Source organism: Neovison vison, chromosome 5 (assembly GCF_020171115.1).
Source record: "Neovison vison isolate M4711 chromosome 5, ASM_NN_V1, whole genome shotgun sequence".
NCBI lineage: Eukaryota > Metazoa > Chordata > Mammalia > Carnivora > Mustelidae > Neogale > Neogale vison.
In genome coordinates, this window is record NC_058095.1 from 20,101,122 (window position 1) to 20,116,382 (window position 15,261).

Here is a 15,261-nt window from a genome sequence, read left to right on the forward strand (position 1 = left end):
CCCTGAGATCATGACCTGAGCCAAAAGCAAGAGTTTTAGGCTTAACATCTAAGCTGCTCAGTCTCCTCCAGGCATACTTATTTTGAATTATCTTTTTCTGATTTGAAATCACAGAGTCTTAATGTCTAAGGTAATTATGAGTGGTTAAATTATCAATGGTTATGGGTGCCCAGGTGCCGGGTGGCTTAGTTGGTTAAATGTCTGCCTTCAGCTCAGGTCATGATCTCTGGGTCCTGGATCTTTTTTTTTTTTTTTTTTAAAGATTTTATTTATTTATTTGATAGACGGAGATCACAAGTAGGCAGAGAAGCAGGCAGAGAGAGGAGGATGCAGGCTCCCTGCTGAGCAGAGAGCCCGATGTGGGGCTCGATCCCAGGACCCTGGGATCATGACCTGAGCCAAGGGCAGAGGCTTTAACCCACTGAGCCACCCAGGCGCCCCTGGGTCCTGGATCTTTAAAAAAATTTATCCATGGTTAAATTGTTAAAAATATAGTATTTAAATATGGGCTCCCTGCTGTTCATTACACCTTTTGTCCCACAAGGAAAATTTCATGCAGGTTGAGTGTCTTGATCTAGCATTAATTGCACTTTAGTTTAATAATTTTTCTTCTCCCTAATTTACTTTATGGAGTTTGCAGCTACCTCAGATTATTTTAGAAGTGGTATGGGGAGGATAAACAAATTGGAGCTTGCATGTCTAAATAATTTTGTGGCCTTCGGGATTAGTAGGATTAGATTGAAAACACTAATAGAAATGAGATAGTTGTTTCGAGGGCTTTGAACAAAAATATCTTTTCATAGAAAAGTGTTTGCTATGTATTAATGCTTTTTAAAAATTTTTTATTTATTAGAGAATGCATGTGCGAGCAGAGGGGAGGGGCAGAGGGCAGAGGGAGAAGCAGACTCCCCACTGAGCAGGAAGCCCAACTAGGGGCTCCATCCCAGGACCCTAAGATCATTACCTGAGCTGAAGGTAGACATTTAACTGACTGAGCCACCCAGGTGCCCCTAAAAATATCTTCTTAAAGGGGTACCTGGGTGGTTCAGTTGGTTAAGGGCCTGACTCTTGCTTTCCATTCAGGTCATAATCTCATGGGTCCTGGAATCAGTCCACCTCACGCTCTGAGCTGGAGAGTCTGCTTGATGAGTCTCTCCCTCTGTCCTCCCCCCGCCACACACACTCTCAAATAAATAAATCTTTTTAAAAAAATCTTAGGGCACCTGAATAGCTCAGTTGGTTAAGCATGTGCCTTTGGCTCAGGTTATGATCCAAGAGTCCTGGGATCAGCCAGTCAGGCTCCCGGCTTAGTAGGGAGCCTGCTTCTCCCTCTCCCTCTTTTTTTGTGTGCTTTCTCTCTCTTCTCTGTCAAATAAATAAATAAAATCTTTTAAAAAGTACCTTCTTAAAACCACTGAGCCACCCAGGTGCCCCTGGTGCTTTACTTTTATGGAAAGTAATGTCTATAGAAATTAGTGCAAGGGTACTTCTGTTACTTGTTTGTTTGCCTTAGTCACTGGGCCTTTCCTGAAGCAAAAGGGGCTTAGTAGAGGCAATGGATAAGATACGGCTTCGCTCTATTTATAATATAGGTATTTCTAATACAAAGTATGGCTAACACCCAAAAGAATGTTGTCACAAGGTGGAACAGAAATTATCTTTAGATCACTTTCTGTTCCTGAATTATATGCGCTGGGGTTTCGTGTTTCTCCTCACTTTGGCCCCTCACTCTACCACAAATCCATTAGTGCGTGGATGTGATTTACAAATCTTAGTTTAAAATGAAGTTTTATGAAATGACGTAATGAATCCCTTTTGTAAGGGGTCCTGATTTGTGTTTCTTGACACGTCTCTTGGTTTCCTCAGAATGTAATACATAAATGAAAACTGCGTCTTTGGACAAACTTTACTGATCCTTACAGTAATCAGTTCCTCATCAGACAATAGCTGTTTGAGTTATGACTTGTTGCTAAGTTATCCCCAAGGGGTTGAGAAATTCCTGTTTTGAAAAGTCCGGAAAGTCTTTGGTGACTTGCTGTTTCATTTTTATTTTTCTTTTCTCTGAAGTTGTAGAAAACAGAATCAGATTTAATATTCCCTTTATATGCTCCCATCTGCTGTCTGCTAATGTAAACTTAGCACTCACCTCTGGAGAGAATTAAGCCCAGCGTCATGCCCTAAGCCAGTCTTTCTGTGGAATGAACTCATTTCTCTCTGCACCCAGAATGGCAGTGGGCATTCAGATTGTACAGATCACTTTCTGTGTCCTGCGGGTCTGTGAAAATGGTTATTAAATCACAGGCTTTGCATTATTTCGTAGATAAATACTTCAGTGAGAACTTAAGTGGAGTTCTTTAGATTAACTTGTAATTTTAAAAACAGAATTGAATTTTAAAAACAATTTTAAAAACAGAATTGAGATTGTGAAATAAGGTAGGCTCTTGTAAAACGTTTTCCGGTAAAACAGTGGCCACAAGCTAGTTGGCAATGGTTTTCCTAGACAGTTTGGCTGGTGATCTCCTAAGGATATACAGTTCTTATGAAGAACATTGGGCTGATTGCCTCATGGCTGTTGTTGGTTAAATATGGTTTGTAGCTAAGCTGCCTTTAAGAAAATCATCACTATAAGGCTCTTTGCTCATCTTCTCCTTGAGAATGCTGTCTGCTTTTGGCTTTAACTTGCAGTGATTTTTTTTTTTTTTTAAAAAAAGTATAGCTATTACAGTGTTACCTACAGTGATTAGACTAAGAAGTGAAGCATAATGCCAGTCATTTTTGGTGCCTTACTTTTTTTTAACTCTTTTTTTTAAAGATTTTATTTATTTATTTGACAAAGAGAGATCACAAGTACGCAGAGAGGCAGGCAGAGAGAGGGGGAAGCAGGCTCCCTGCTGAGCAGAGAGCCTTACGTGGGGCTCCATCCTAGGACCCTGGGATCATGACCTGAGCCAAAGGCAGAGTCGTAAACTACTGAGCCACCCAGGTGCCCCTGGTGCTTTACTTTTACGGAAAACAAAACAAAACTAGTAACTGGTTTGTGGTTTAATAAATGACAAAATTATTATACTACTTACTATCCCCTTTGTGTTGTCCTCCCCAACCCCCAAGCCAAAACTACAACAACAAAAAACACCGCTGAGTTATGGACCTAGAAATGAACTAGACAGTTTTCAACAACTTGTACTTTTTTAATGGTTTGCTGAAAATGTGTATATTTGTGTGTGACCCAACGTTCACGTCCAGGTGAGCAGGTATAGTAGGGTGTAGCTTTATGGTTCTAACATGGAACTTTAGGAAGTAGATTGTGATGGCTATACATTTGTATCCAAGTTAAGGAATTAAGTAATTAGTCTGTTTTTTTTTTTTAAAGATTTTATTTATTTATTTGACAGACAGAGATCACATGTAGGCAGAGAGGCAGGCAGAGAGAGAGAAGGAAGCAGGCTCCCTGCTGAGCAGAGAGCCCGATGCGGGGCTCGATCCCAGGACCCTGGGATCATGACCTGATCTGAAGGCAGAGGCTTTAACCCACTGAGCCACCCAGGTGCCCCATTAGTCTGTTTTTTAAATTAACTTATAACATTGGACTTTATTATAAAAAGTAGGTGTCTAGGGGCACCTGGCTGGCTCAGTTGGTGGAACATGTGACTCTTGATCTTGGTATATGTGCTGCCGAAGCGAGCACGACTCTTGATCTTGGGGTTGTGAATTCAGTCCCCACATTGCAGGTAGAGAGTGTACTTTTTTTTTTTTAAAGATTTTATTTATTTATTTGACAGAGATTACAAGCAGGCAGAGAGGCAGACAGGGGGTGGGGGGAAACAGGCTCCCCTCTAAGCAGAGAACCTGATGTGGGGCTTCGATCCCGGGACCCTGGGATCATGACCCAGGCTGAAAGCAGACGCCCAACCCACTGAGCCACCCCGACATCTTGGCCTTTCATTTCTTATTGAGGGTGATACCCACCGTGGTTATAATGCCTCAGCTACTGCTTTCGTTCCAGCCAGTGCTTAGTATACATGTACCATGGCCCAAGCAGCATCTGTCCTGGAGCAGCTTGGTCTTGGGGTTAGTGAGGACAGGGGCAACAGCAAAGGTGTGGTAGCTGAAAATGTTTGGGAGACACCTAAGAGGAAGGAAAATGTTGTTTAAAAAAAATTAAATCAATGCCAAGTACCACCTCTGGTGTCGTCAGAAGGTTCAGTTTATTTATGGAAATATATTGGCCTGATGGGGTCAATTACTTCATTCTGATATTCTCATTTCTTGGCTTTATTGAACTTTTTCTTCTTTTAAAAAGTTACTTATTTATTTATTTGAGAGAGAGGGTCCTCCTGAGCAGGGGGAGGGCCAGAGGGAGAAGCAGGTTCCCCGCTGAGCAGGGAGCCTGATGCGGGACTCCATCCAAGGACCCTGGGATCATGACCAGAGCTGAAGGCAGACGCTTAACCGACTGAGCCACCTAGGCGTCCCTCAACTGAGAGCTTTTTTTTTAAATATAATTTTTAAATTTTTTAATAAACATACAATGTATTATTAGCCTCAGGGGTACAGGTCTGTGAATCGCCAGGTTTACACGCTTCACAGCACTCACCATAGCACATACCCTCCCCAATGTCCATAACCCCACCACCCTCTCCCTACCCTCCTCCCCACCCCCACAACCCTTAGTTTGTTTTGTGACATTAAGAGCCTGTTAATAGGGACGCCTGGGTGGCTCAGTTGGTTAAGCAGCTGCCTTCATCTCAGGACATGATCCCAAGTGTCCTGGGATCGAGTCCCACATTGGGCTCCTTGCTCCGCAGGGAGCCTGCTTCTCCCTCTGACTCTGCCTGCCACTCTGTCTGCCTGTGCTGACTCTTGCTCTCGCTCTCTCTGACAAATAAATAAATAAAATCTTAAAAAAAAAAAAAGAGCCTGTTAATGGTTTGTCTCCCTCCCAATCCCATCTTGTTTCATTTATTCTTTTCCCACTCCCCAAACCCCCCATGTTGCATCTCCACTTCCTCATATCAGGGAGATCATATGATCGTTGTCTTTCTCTGACTGACTTATTTTGCTAAGCATAATACCCTCTAGTTCCATCCACGTCGTTGCAAATGGCAAGATTTCAATTTTTGATGGCTGCATAGTATTCCTGTGTGTGTGTGTGTGTGTGTGTGTGTGTGTGTGTACACGCACACCACATCTTCTTTATCCATTCATCTGTTGATGGACATCTAGGTTCTTTTCCATAGTTTGGCTATTGTGGACATCACTGCTATAAACATTAGGGTGCACATGCCCCTTCGGATCACTACATTTGTATCTTTAGGGTAAATACCCAGTAGTGCAGTTGCTGGGTCGCAGGGTAGCTCTGTTTTCAGCTTTTTGAGGAACCTCAATACTGCTTTCCAGAGTGGCTACACCAGCTTGCATTCCCATCAACAGTGTAGGAGGGTTTCCCTTTCTCCGCATCCTCGTCAGCATCTGTCATTTCCTGACTTTTTAATTTTAGCCATTCTGAGTGGTGTGAGGTGGTATCTCATTGTGGTTTTGATTTGTATTTCCCTGATGCCGAGTGATGTGGAGCACTTTTTCATGTGTCTATTGGCCATCTGGATGTCTTCTTTGCAGAAATGTCTGTTCACGTCCTCTGCCCATTTCTTGATTGGATTATTTGTTCTTTGGGTGTTGTTTGCTAAACTCTTTATAGATTTTGGATACTAGCCCTTTATCTGATATGTCGTTTGCAAATATCTTCTCCCATTCCGTCAGTTGTCTTTTGGTTTTGTTAACTGTTTCCTTTGCTGTGCAAAAAGCTTTTGATCTTGATGAAATCCCAATAGTTCATTTTTGCCCTTGCTTCCCCTGCCTTTGGCGATGTTCCTAGGAAGAAGTTGCTGCTGCTGAGGTCGAAGAGATTGCTGCCTATGTTAACTGAGAACTTTTTTCAAAACAAAATTACTTTTCATTGACTTGGAGAATCTCAGACAGGTCCTTGCTTATACTTTTAAGCCTGTATTCTTGGAATTAGCTTTGTTTTCCCTCAACAGTCACATCCCCCCACATTGTGGTCTGACTTTATGCTATATACTTTACTAACTTCTTCAGAAATATCTCAACAGCCATGAGAGGTGGGAATGATGATCTCTGTTTTATAGATGAGGGAGTGGAAATCTGAAAGTTATTTTTCAACTTCACATACTGTCTGCTAGATAACAGATTCTGGAACTTGGCTGATGCCACCCCCACAGTGGCATCCAGTGCAGGAGAAGCTGTGATGTGCTTCCAGAGGCAGAGACTGGGGAAATGTCTGTATTACTGTAAACTGGGAGAAACACAGAGGATCCTGTGCAAAGCATCTTTTATCCCTAATCACGGGCCCTATGCCTGTGTTGGGTAGATGGGGTGTTCCTAGGTGGTTTGCTCCTCCTAAGGCTTGCAGTGACCCTGTGGACGCTTTGGTTTACAGTTGGGACCCCTGATTGCCACAGGATGGCCCAATGGAATCAGCTACAGCAGCTCGATACACGGTACCTGGAGCAGCTTCATCAGCTGTATAGCGACAGCTTCCCGATGGAGCTGCGGCAGTTTCTGGCTGCTTGGATCGAGAGTCAGGATTGGTAAGTCCTTCCTGAGAAACTCCTCAGGGTGTCAGGTTTGGGTTTGAGTCAAGAGACCTAACCTGTTCTAGCTTAACTCTGTGCTATTTCATCAAAAAACTTAAGGGTATAGGTGATGGGGTGAAAGCGATCAGGAGATAAAGACAGACTCTCCGTCTTGCAAAATGTGTTCTATGTTAGAAGTGTGTGCAGGCAACCGTCTCTTGGCACCTGGGACAGCAGCCTGCTTGGTGGTAGATGTCTCGAAGGCTGGTTTGGATCTTGTCTCCTTGGCGAGAGCCTCTGTGTGTTCTGACACTCCAGGGATGTGCTACAAATATATTTTATCTCAAGGACAGTTCTCCCATAGGTAGAGATTTGGGATGTAATTCTGATTCCCCTTTAATTAAAAGATGGTGACACAGACTTAAGAGAAACAGACTCATTTTTAGATATGATGGCCCAGAATTCCAAGGACTGTTTCCTTCATTTTTCCCCCTTCTTTTTTAGAGAGAGAGAGTAGAGGAAAGGGCAGAGGGAGAGGTACAGAGAGAATCTTTTTTTTTTTTTTAAGATTTTATTTATTTATTTGTCAGAGAGAGAGAACCCACAAACAGGCAGAGGCGGAGAGAAACAAGGATCCCTATGCGGGACTCGATCCCAGGATCCCGGGATCATGACCTGAGCCGAAGGCATTGGCATCGGCTTAACCAACTGAGCCATCCAGGCGTCCTGACAGAGAGAATCTTAAGCAGGCTCCATGACGCTGGGATCATGACCCCAGCTGACCAAGAGTTGAATGCATAACCGACTGAGCCATGCAAGCACTGTTTTTTCCTTCATGCTAATGTATTCAGATCTACCTATTGATTTTCATTTAATTCAGGACTATGACCTAGTTTTTCTAGAATTTGAAGAGGGTCCAGGAAGGTGAGTCAGAGATGATGGAGATGGGGCATCCTGATCTGGGTTTGCTTATTTGTTACTAATAATCTGACCGCAGAGCTGACTGAGTGAGATTTTTAAAAAGCAAAACAGCGTATCTGTCCACTTCACTTGAGTATTTTATTTTTTTTAAGATTTTTTAAAAATCTATTTATTTGTCAGAGAGAGAGCACAAGTAGGCAGAGCAGTAGGCAGAGGGGGAGAGAGAAGCAGGCTCCCCGCTGAGCAGGGAGCCTGATGCAGGGCTCGATTCCAGGACTCTGGGATCATGACCTGAGCCGAAGGCAGCTCTTCAGCCAACTAAGCCACCCAGGCGCCCCCACTTGAGTATTTTATAAGTATAGACTATGGCAATGGCTAATAGTGTCTGGAATAATTTTTAATAATCTTTGAATTCATAATATTTCTTGCAGCCGAGCAAGGTGAATCTAAAGTGAGGAGTGGGTTAAAGTATCAAGTTTGGGTTTTTTTTCCACCTTTCCAAGTTTGTTTTTTTTCCACCTTGATGGTGATTTGTCCGCATGCACGCATGCACCCTTCCGGGGTGTGTGCGTGTGTATGTGTGTGTGTGTGTGTGTGTGTGTGTATGCAGGTGTGTGTTGGTTTCAGAATCATTGTATCCTTCTTCCTTTTCCTAGGGCATATGCGGCCAGCAAGGAATCACATGCGACTTTGGTGTTTCATAATCTCCTGGGTGAGATTGACCAGCAATACAGCCGTTTCCTACAGGAGTCAAATGTTCTCTATCAGCACAATCTGCGGAGAATCAAGCAGTTCCTTCAGGTGGGATGCAAAACTGACCCTGCAGAGTAGGCTGTTAGCTTTCTGTCCAGGAAGTATTTCTTTCCTCATTTGCCTAGGTAATGAGATCCTATCTTGTACTTTAAATCAAAGGAGAAATTACTAGCTCTTCCTCAAACCTCTGTATACCCAACCTTGGGCATCATTATCTGAAATACACTTCTTTTGTCTGCTGGAGACAAAATTGTTACAGTAATCATCTTACATTAGTATATCTTAATGACATGATCAGAGCTAGTGGTTTCATAGGAAAATGACTTTTTTTTTTCTTTTTGAAGAGAGGAAGGGGTGGAAGGGGCAGAAGGAGGGAGAAAGAATCTTAAGCAGGCTCCACACCCAGGGCGAGCTCCACTGGGGACTGATATCATGACCCTGAGATCATGACCTGAGCCGAAATCAAGAGTCAGACGCCCAACTGACTGAGCCACCCAGACATCCCAGATGATTTATTCTTAAATGTTAAATATTTTAAAATCTGTAATCAGAACTCTTGGACCAGGTCTGTCACCTCCATAGGACACCAAGATAACCTAGTGTCCAAAGACTCAGTATGCCCTCTGTCACAGAAGGACAGCTGTCCACAGCTCACTGTGACGGTCTTTTTTCTGTTCTCTCCTTCATCTCCCACTGGTGGCAGCCAGGCTCTGAGGGCCTCATTTTATTGTTTCATGTAGTAGGTGTAATATTCTGGGTCCACAACTCCTTGGTCTACTGCTGCTTTTCATTCTTTCTCTCCCCCTTATAGAGCAGATATCTGGAGAAGCCAATGGAAATTGCCCGAATCGTGGCCCGATGCCTGTGGGAAGAGTCCCGCCTGCTCCAGACTGCAGCCACTGCAGCCCAGGTGAGACAGGGGAAGAAACAAAGCACCACTGAAGACCCACTTCCCTTCTTGTGTGCAGAGATGGGCTCCCTCTTACACAGTCATAACAGTGTGCAACGACCTCCGTGGGAAAAGTGGATGCGTGGGGTTTTTCTTTTTTTCTTTCCTTCTTTTTTTTTTTTTATTAAAGATTTTATTTATTTATTTGACAGAGATCACAAGTAGGCAGAGAGGCAGAGAGAGGGGGAAACAGGCTCCCCGCTGAGCAGAGAGCTGGATGCGGGGCTTGATCCCAGGACCCTGGGATCATGACGTGAGTTGAAGGCAGAGGCTTCACCAACTGAGCCACCCAGGGGCCCCATGTGGGGTTTTTCTTACAAACAATGAAAAGAAGTTTTTTTTCTTGAGTGCATAATGCACTGTCTTTTTCAAAAAATTAAAATTTGTCACAATAGTATAAGGAAGAAAGTTGTGTTTTTTTAAAGATTTTATTTATTTATTTGAGAGAGAGAGAGAGAGAGCATGAGAGGGGAGCTCAGAGGGAGAAGCAGACTCCCCATGGAGCCAGGAACTTGACACCAGACTCGATCCCAGGGCTTAAGGATCATCCCAGGGCTCAAGGACCTGAGCCGAAGGTAGCCGCTCAACCAACTGAGCCACCCAGGCACCCTAAGGAAGAAAGTTTTACAAAAATCTGAAATGTCCCTCCCTCTCTTTATTATCTCTTCCTAGGAGACCAGTGTGAATAGTCTGGTATATATCCTTCAGTACCTTTCTCCAGGCTCATACAAACTACAGAAAATACACACACACACACACACACACACACTATATTTAGATGAGTTTACTTCTCTGTATCTTGCCTTTTTCATTTAATATTACATTATGTAAAAGTGTTGGGAAGCTGGAGACAAAACTGTCTTTATTTATAGATAGATAGGTCTTCCTATAAGATCCAAGAGAAATAATTAAAAAAAAAAAGCCATTGGCATTAACAAGAGTTTAGAAAGATGACTGCATTCAAGATAAGTATTTTAAGAATCTTACGTAGTTATGTAATAGCTACAGTAACCTGTTAGAAAATGTCAGGAAAGAAAAGATCTGATTCATAATAGTAAAAACACTTGTATATAATATGCATGTATTATTGGTATATATGATAAAATGACTGGAAGTTTATATATTGACTCATCACAGTGGTTGGTTATAGGAGGCTTTTTTTAACTTTCTCTGAGGGGGTTTTATTTTCTTTACTATAATCAGAGACTTTTTTTTCTTCCCTGACCCCACTTTTTACTATTTATTTACTTTTAAAGATTTTATTTATTTATTTGACAGAGAGAGAGATAGTGAGAGAGGGAACACAAGCAGGGGGAGCTGAAGAGGGAGAAGCAGGCTTCCCACTGAGCAGGGAGCTGGATGTGGGGCTTGCTTGATCCCAGGACCCTGGGTTCCTGACCTGGGCCAAAGTCAGACAAGCACCCCTGGCCCCACTTCTTTAAAAAAAAAATTTGTGCTAAAATACACACAACATGAAACTTACAATCTGAATCTTTTTTTTAAAAAAGATTTTATTTATTTATTTGAGAGAGAGAGTGAGTTGGGGGAGGGAGTGGCAGAGGGAGAGAAGAAGCAGACTCCCTGCCGAGCAGGGAGCCTGATGCGGGGCTCGATCCCAGGACCCTGGGATCATGACCTGACCCAAAGGCCGACGCTAAACCGACCAAACCAGCCAGGCCCTCATCTGATATATTTTCAAGTGTACACTTCATAGTGTTGGAGTTCAGTTACATCGTTGTGCAGCCATCTCCAGAACTCTTTTCATCTCACAGAACTAAAATCTAGACCCATGAAACAATAGTTTTTCGTTCCCATCTCACCACAGCCCCTGGCAACCACCACTTTCCTTTCTGTCTCTGTGAATTTGGGACCTCACAGAAGTGGACTGCTACCCTGTATTTTTGTGCCTGGGTCACTTTCCTTACCATAATGCCTTACTGTTCATCCTTGTAACACGTCTCAGGATTTGCTGTCTTTCAGAAGCTAAATGATGTTCCGCTGTATATAGACCACATTTTATTTACACATTCATCTGTTGAGGGACACTTGGATGGCGTCCGCCTTTTGGCTATTGTGAATAATGCTGCTGTGAACAGAAGTGTACAGTTTTTTCTCTTACAAGACAAAAATGTAGCAAGAACAGAAAAAAAAGGACATCTAAGTCTAACGGAGGGAGTTGGGGAAGGTATCACAGAGAGAGAGAGAGAGAGAGAGAGAGATGTGTTTGAGCCAAGACTTAAGGCTGATGACAAGTACATCAGGCTGATGAGGAGAGAGCACTCCAGGCATAGAGAAGATCGTGTTCAGACAGGGAAGCATGAATGCATGTATTGTTGGGAGGAGCTGTGGAAAATTCCGCATGTGGTTGGATAAGGAAAGGTCAAGGTCCATATTGTGAATCTCTTTAGTCAGTCTTGCCCAGCAGCTGGGCTTTGGAAGAGCAGTTTATCACAAGGGTTCAAGGGCCAGGCTGCCTGGGTTTGAGCCTCGTAGCTCTGCCCCTTGCTGGATAACATCAGGCTGTGGGAATGTGCCTCCACGGGAATGGTCATCATACCTCACTTCACAGAATTACATTGACTCGTGCCTGTAAGTGCTTAGAGCCTGACACATACGTGCAAAGTAAACTTGAACTGCTCTCCGCTATTGCTGTCACAATCGTGGTCATCATCGTCACGGTCACCACTACTGTAAGGAATGAGAACCCACTGAAGAACCCAGAGCAGAGCACTGATGTGCTCAGATATGCATGAGGGGGAACTGATAACACTCACTGTTTGAGCCGCCGGAGACAGTCCAGCTTGCAAAGAGGCACTCCCCCTTGCATCACAGGAGTTCTCTGTTGTGGAGAACCTTTATGTGTTCATCCTGTCCCGTAAGATAAAAATACTCAATTTAAGCTAATTTGGTTAGAGGCTCCCAAATTGATCACAAAAGGCAAGGGAACAGCGGGTTCCCTGCGGATGTTCCCAATCTTACAGATCCGGGGTTGGCAGACAGTGCCCGTGGCCTCAGTCCAACCTGCCATGCCTGTTTTTAAATAAATGAAATTTTGGGGAACACAGCCACACCCGTTTATACACACGTTGTCTATGGTTGCTTTCATGCTGCGGGGACAGAGCTGAGTCTTTACAGCAGAGACTGGATGACCCAGAAAGCCAAAAATATGTACCACAGCCTTTATAAGGGAAAGTTTGCCACAGTTGACCTAGAACTACAAATTGGATACTTGATGTCTTAATGCAGGCCTTCCTATAATTTTCTCTTTTTACATCATCTGGCATGTTCTTAAGTGTCTTTTATGGGTAGAGCACCAGAAGCTAGGAAGATGAGTAGTTGTGAGCCCTTCCAAGCAGGGCTCTCAGTCTAGTTGGGATGATAGATATACAGACACTCAAAGTGAGAGAAACATAGAGGAAGATGTGAGTAATTTTGCCTATAGAAGTTGAATAAGGTTTTAAAGGAGAGCAGACAGTTGCACTGAGTTTGAAGGTGAAGTTCAGGTGTCCTTGGGCGGAAGCGCGTGCCAGCCCGAGTCGATGGTGTGTGGGGAGCATGCTGTGTGGGGGGAAGAGTGGGTAGTTTGGGGTGACTGAAACACAGGCAGGGTCAGCTTCCCTTGTCATCAGATTGCATTGGTATGTGCTCGGTGGAGATGTATGTCTGTACCTGGAAGTAGAGGGAGCCGGTAGGTTTTACACTGGTCCTGGAGGTGGGCTTCTGTGCGTGGCAATGAACCATATCTGTTTCCCTTTAAGTGCAGTACCAATTTAGAAATAGACAGGGCAGTCCAAAACAGTAAACTGTCAGCTGTATTGTTGATAAAACAAGACTGGAAAATGTGGTTTGGGCAGGTAACCATTGGGGATTTCTGATGCCTGCCCCTGTGTTTGATCTGGGGGTGGTTTGCAGGACAGTATGTCCCCAGATATCCTTATGGACCCACTGACCATAGAGTGAGAGGCCCCTAGAATGGCTTCTAGAAACCAGGCCCCTGCTCCTGCCTCGTGTGTGCCCCAGGAAGGCAGAGGTAGAAGAGAGAGGGACCAGCTAAAGTGCTGGGTTCTTCGAAGATCTGTGCGTGCAGTCTTTCTCCTAATCTCACCAATCAGATGAGTCACTCTCACTGTGAAGAGAATAAATAGGGGTGGCGGTTGCCTTCCCTGAACTCAGGGAAGTTGGTGTTCTGTGGGCTTGGATGGGGACTGTTGGAAAGGGAAAGAGTGGCTCCCTGTAGGACTGGCATGTTTGGGTCTACTTTGGAGACGCCTGGTAGCAGTATAGAGGACAGATTGGAAGTGAGAGACTAGAGGCAAAGAGATCAGTAGTTGGAGCTTGAGCTGAGCCCGGTGGAACTAGAGATCTGTTTGTGAGATTATGGAGCCCAGAGCCAGGAGGATTTGGTGACTCAGTGTGAAATCTGTCTTTGAGACGGGGATTTTCTGATTTGGAAAACTGGGACTATGATGTCTTTCCTCAGTCCCGTACCAATATGTACTGTCTGCAGCTTTTTTTTTTTTCTTTTAAGATTTATTTAGGGACATTTGGGCAGCTCATTTGGCTAAGTGTTGCTTTTGGCCCTGATCATGATCCCAGGGTCCTGGGATCGAGCCCCATGTCAGGGTCCTTATTCAGCGGGAAGTCTGCTTCTCCTTCTCTTTCTGCCCCTCCTCCCTGCTTGTGTTCTCTCTCTTGCCCTCGAGTAAATAAATAAAATCTTTAAAAAATAAAAAAGATTGGGGCGCTTGGGTGACTCAGTGGGTTAAAGCCTCTGCCTTCGGCTCTGGTCATGATCTCAGGGTCCTGGGATCAAGCCCCGCATCAGGCTCTCTGCTCAGTAGGAGCCTGCTTCCTCCTCTCTCTCTACCTGCTTCTCTGCCTACTTGTGATCTCTCTCTGTCAAATAAATAAATAAAAATCTTTTTACGAGCCTGCTTCCTCCTCTCTCTCTACCTGCTTCTCTGCCTACTTGTGATCTCTCTCTGTCAAATAAATAAAAATCTTTTTAAACTTTTTTTTTTTAAGGTTTTACTTATTTGTCAGAGAGAGGGAGAGAGAGCGAGCACAGGCAGACAGAATGGCAGGCAGAGGCAGAGGGAGAAGCAGGCTCCCCGCCGAGCAAGGAGCCCGATGCGGGACTCAATCCCAGGACACCAGGACCATGACCCGAGCCGAAGGCAGCTGCTCAACCAACTGAGCCACCCAGGCGTCCCCAATAAATAAAAATCTTTAAAAAAAAAAAAAAAGCTGAATTATTAAAAATAAATAAATAAATAAAAATAAAATAAAAAAGATTTATTTGAGGGCAAGAGAGAGTAAGCACTTAAGCAGGGGGAGGGACAGAGAGAGAGGGAAAGAATCTCTAGCACATTCCCCATTGAGCACAGACCCTAACATGGGGCTCGATCCCACGACCCCACAACCCCAAGATCATGACCTGAGCTGAAATCAGGAGATGGTTGCTTAACAGACTGAACCACCCAGGCACCCTTATGTGGTCTTTTTTGGGGGTCAGGTATCTTACTCATTTTTTTAGCAAGTTTTTATTGATTTACTCATTTTAAGTAATCTCTGTACCCACCATGGGGCTGGAAACCATGACCCTGAGGTCGAGAGTCACAAGCTCCTCCACCTAAGGCAGCCACGTGCCCCAGATATCCTACTACTTTGACAAAATGTACCATGTTCACGTTTCATGTGCTATTTGATCTTTTCAGGGTACGTCCCATGAGGTATTCTCTCTTAATAACGCATTTCTCCTCTGGGACGGTGGTTTTTGTTTGTTTTGGTTTTTTTTGTTTGTTTTGTTTTGTTTTTAAGATTTTATTTATCCCTTTCACAGACAGATCACAAGTCAGACAGAGATCCCAAGTAGGCAGAGAGGCAGGCAGAGAGAGAGGGGAAAGCAGGCTCCCTGCTGAGCAGAGAGCCCAATGCAGGGCTCCATCCCTGGACCCTGGGATCATGACCCGAGCCAAAGGCAGAGGCTTTAACCCACTGAGCCACCCTGGCACCCCTAGATGGTGGTTTTTCATTACGCCACCAAAA

The 15,261-nt window shown here is 44.1% G+C and overlaps 1 protein-coding gene across 5 annotated transcripts in view; it reads left to right on the forward strand.

Annotated features, from left to right (window-relative positions):
• The window catches only part of STAT3 (signal transducer and activator of transcription 3), a 72,986-nt gene that overhangs the window by 35,041 nt on the left and 22,684 nt on the right, over nucleotides 1–15,261 (forward strand). For 4 of the 5 annotated variants that reach the window (XM_044247904.1, XM_044247903.1, XM_044247905.1 and 1 more), the window contains exons 2-4: nucleotides 6,455–6,605; nucleotides 8,168–8,312; nucleotides 9,076–9,174. In XM_044247904.1, the coding sequence (XP_044103839.1) occupies nucleotides 6,478–6,605; nucleotides 8,168–8,312; nucleotides 9,076–9,174 (372 nt within the window). In that variant the 5' untranslated portion in view covers nucleotides 6,455–6,477. Of the gene's footprint in view, nucleotides 1–6,454; nucleotides 6,606–8,167; nucleotides 8,313–9,075; nucleotides 9,175–15,261 lie in introns of those variants that run through there. The other variant, XM_044247906.1, reaches the window with a different exon arrangement.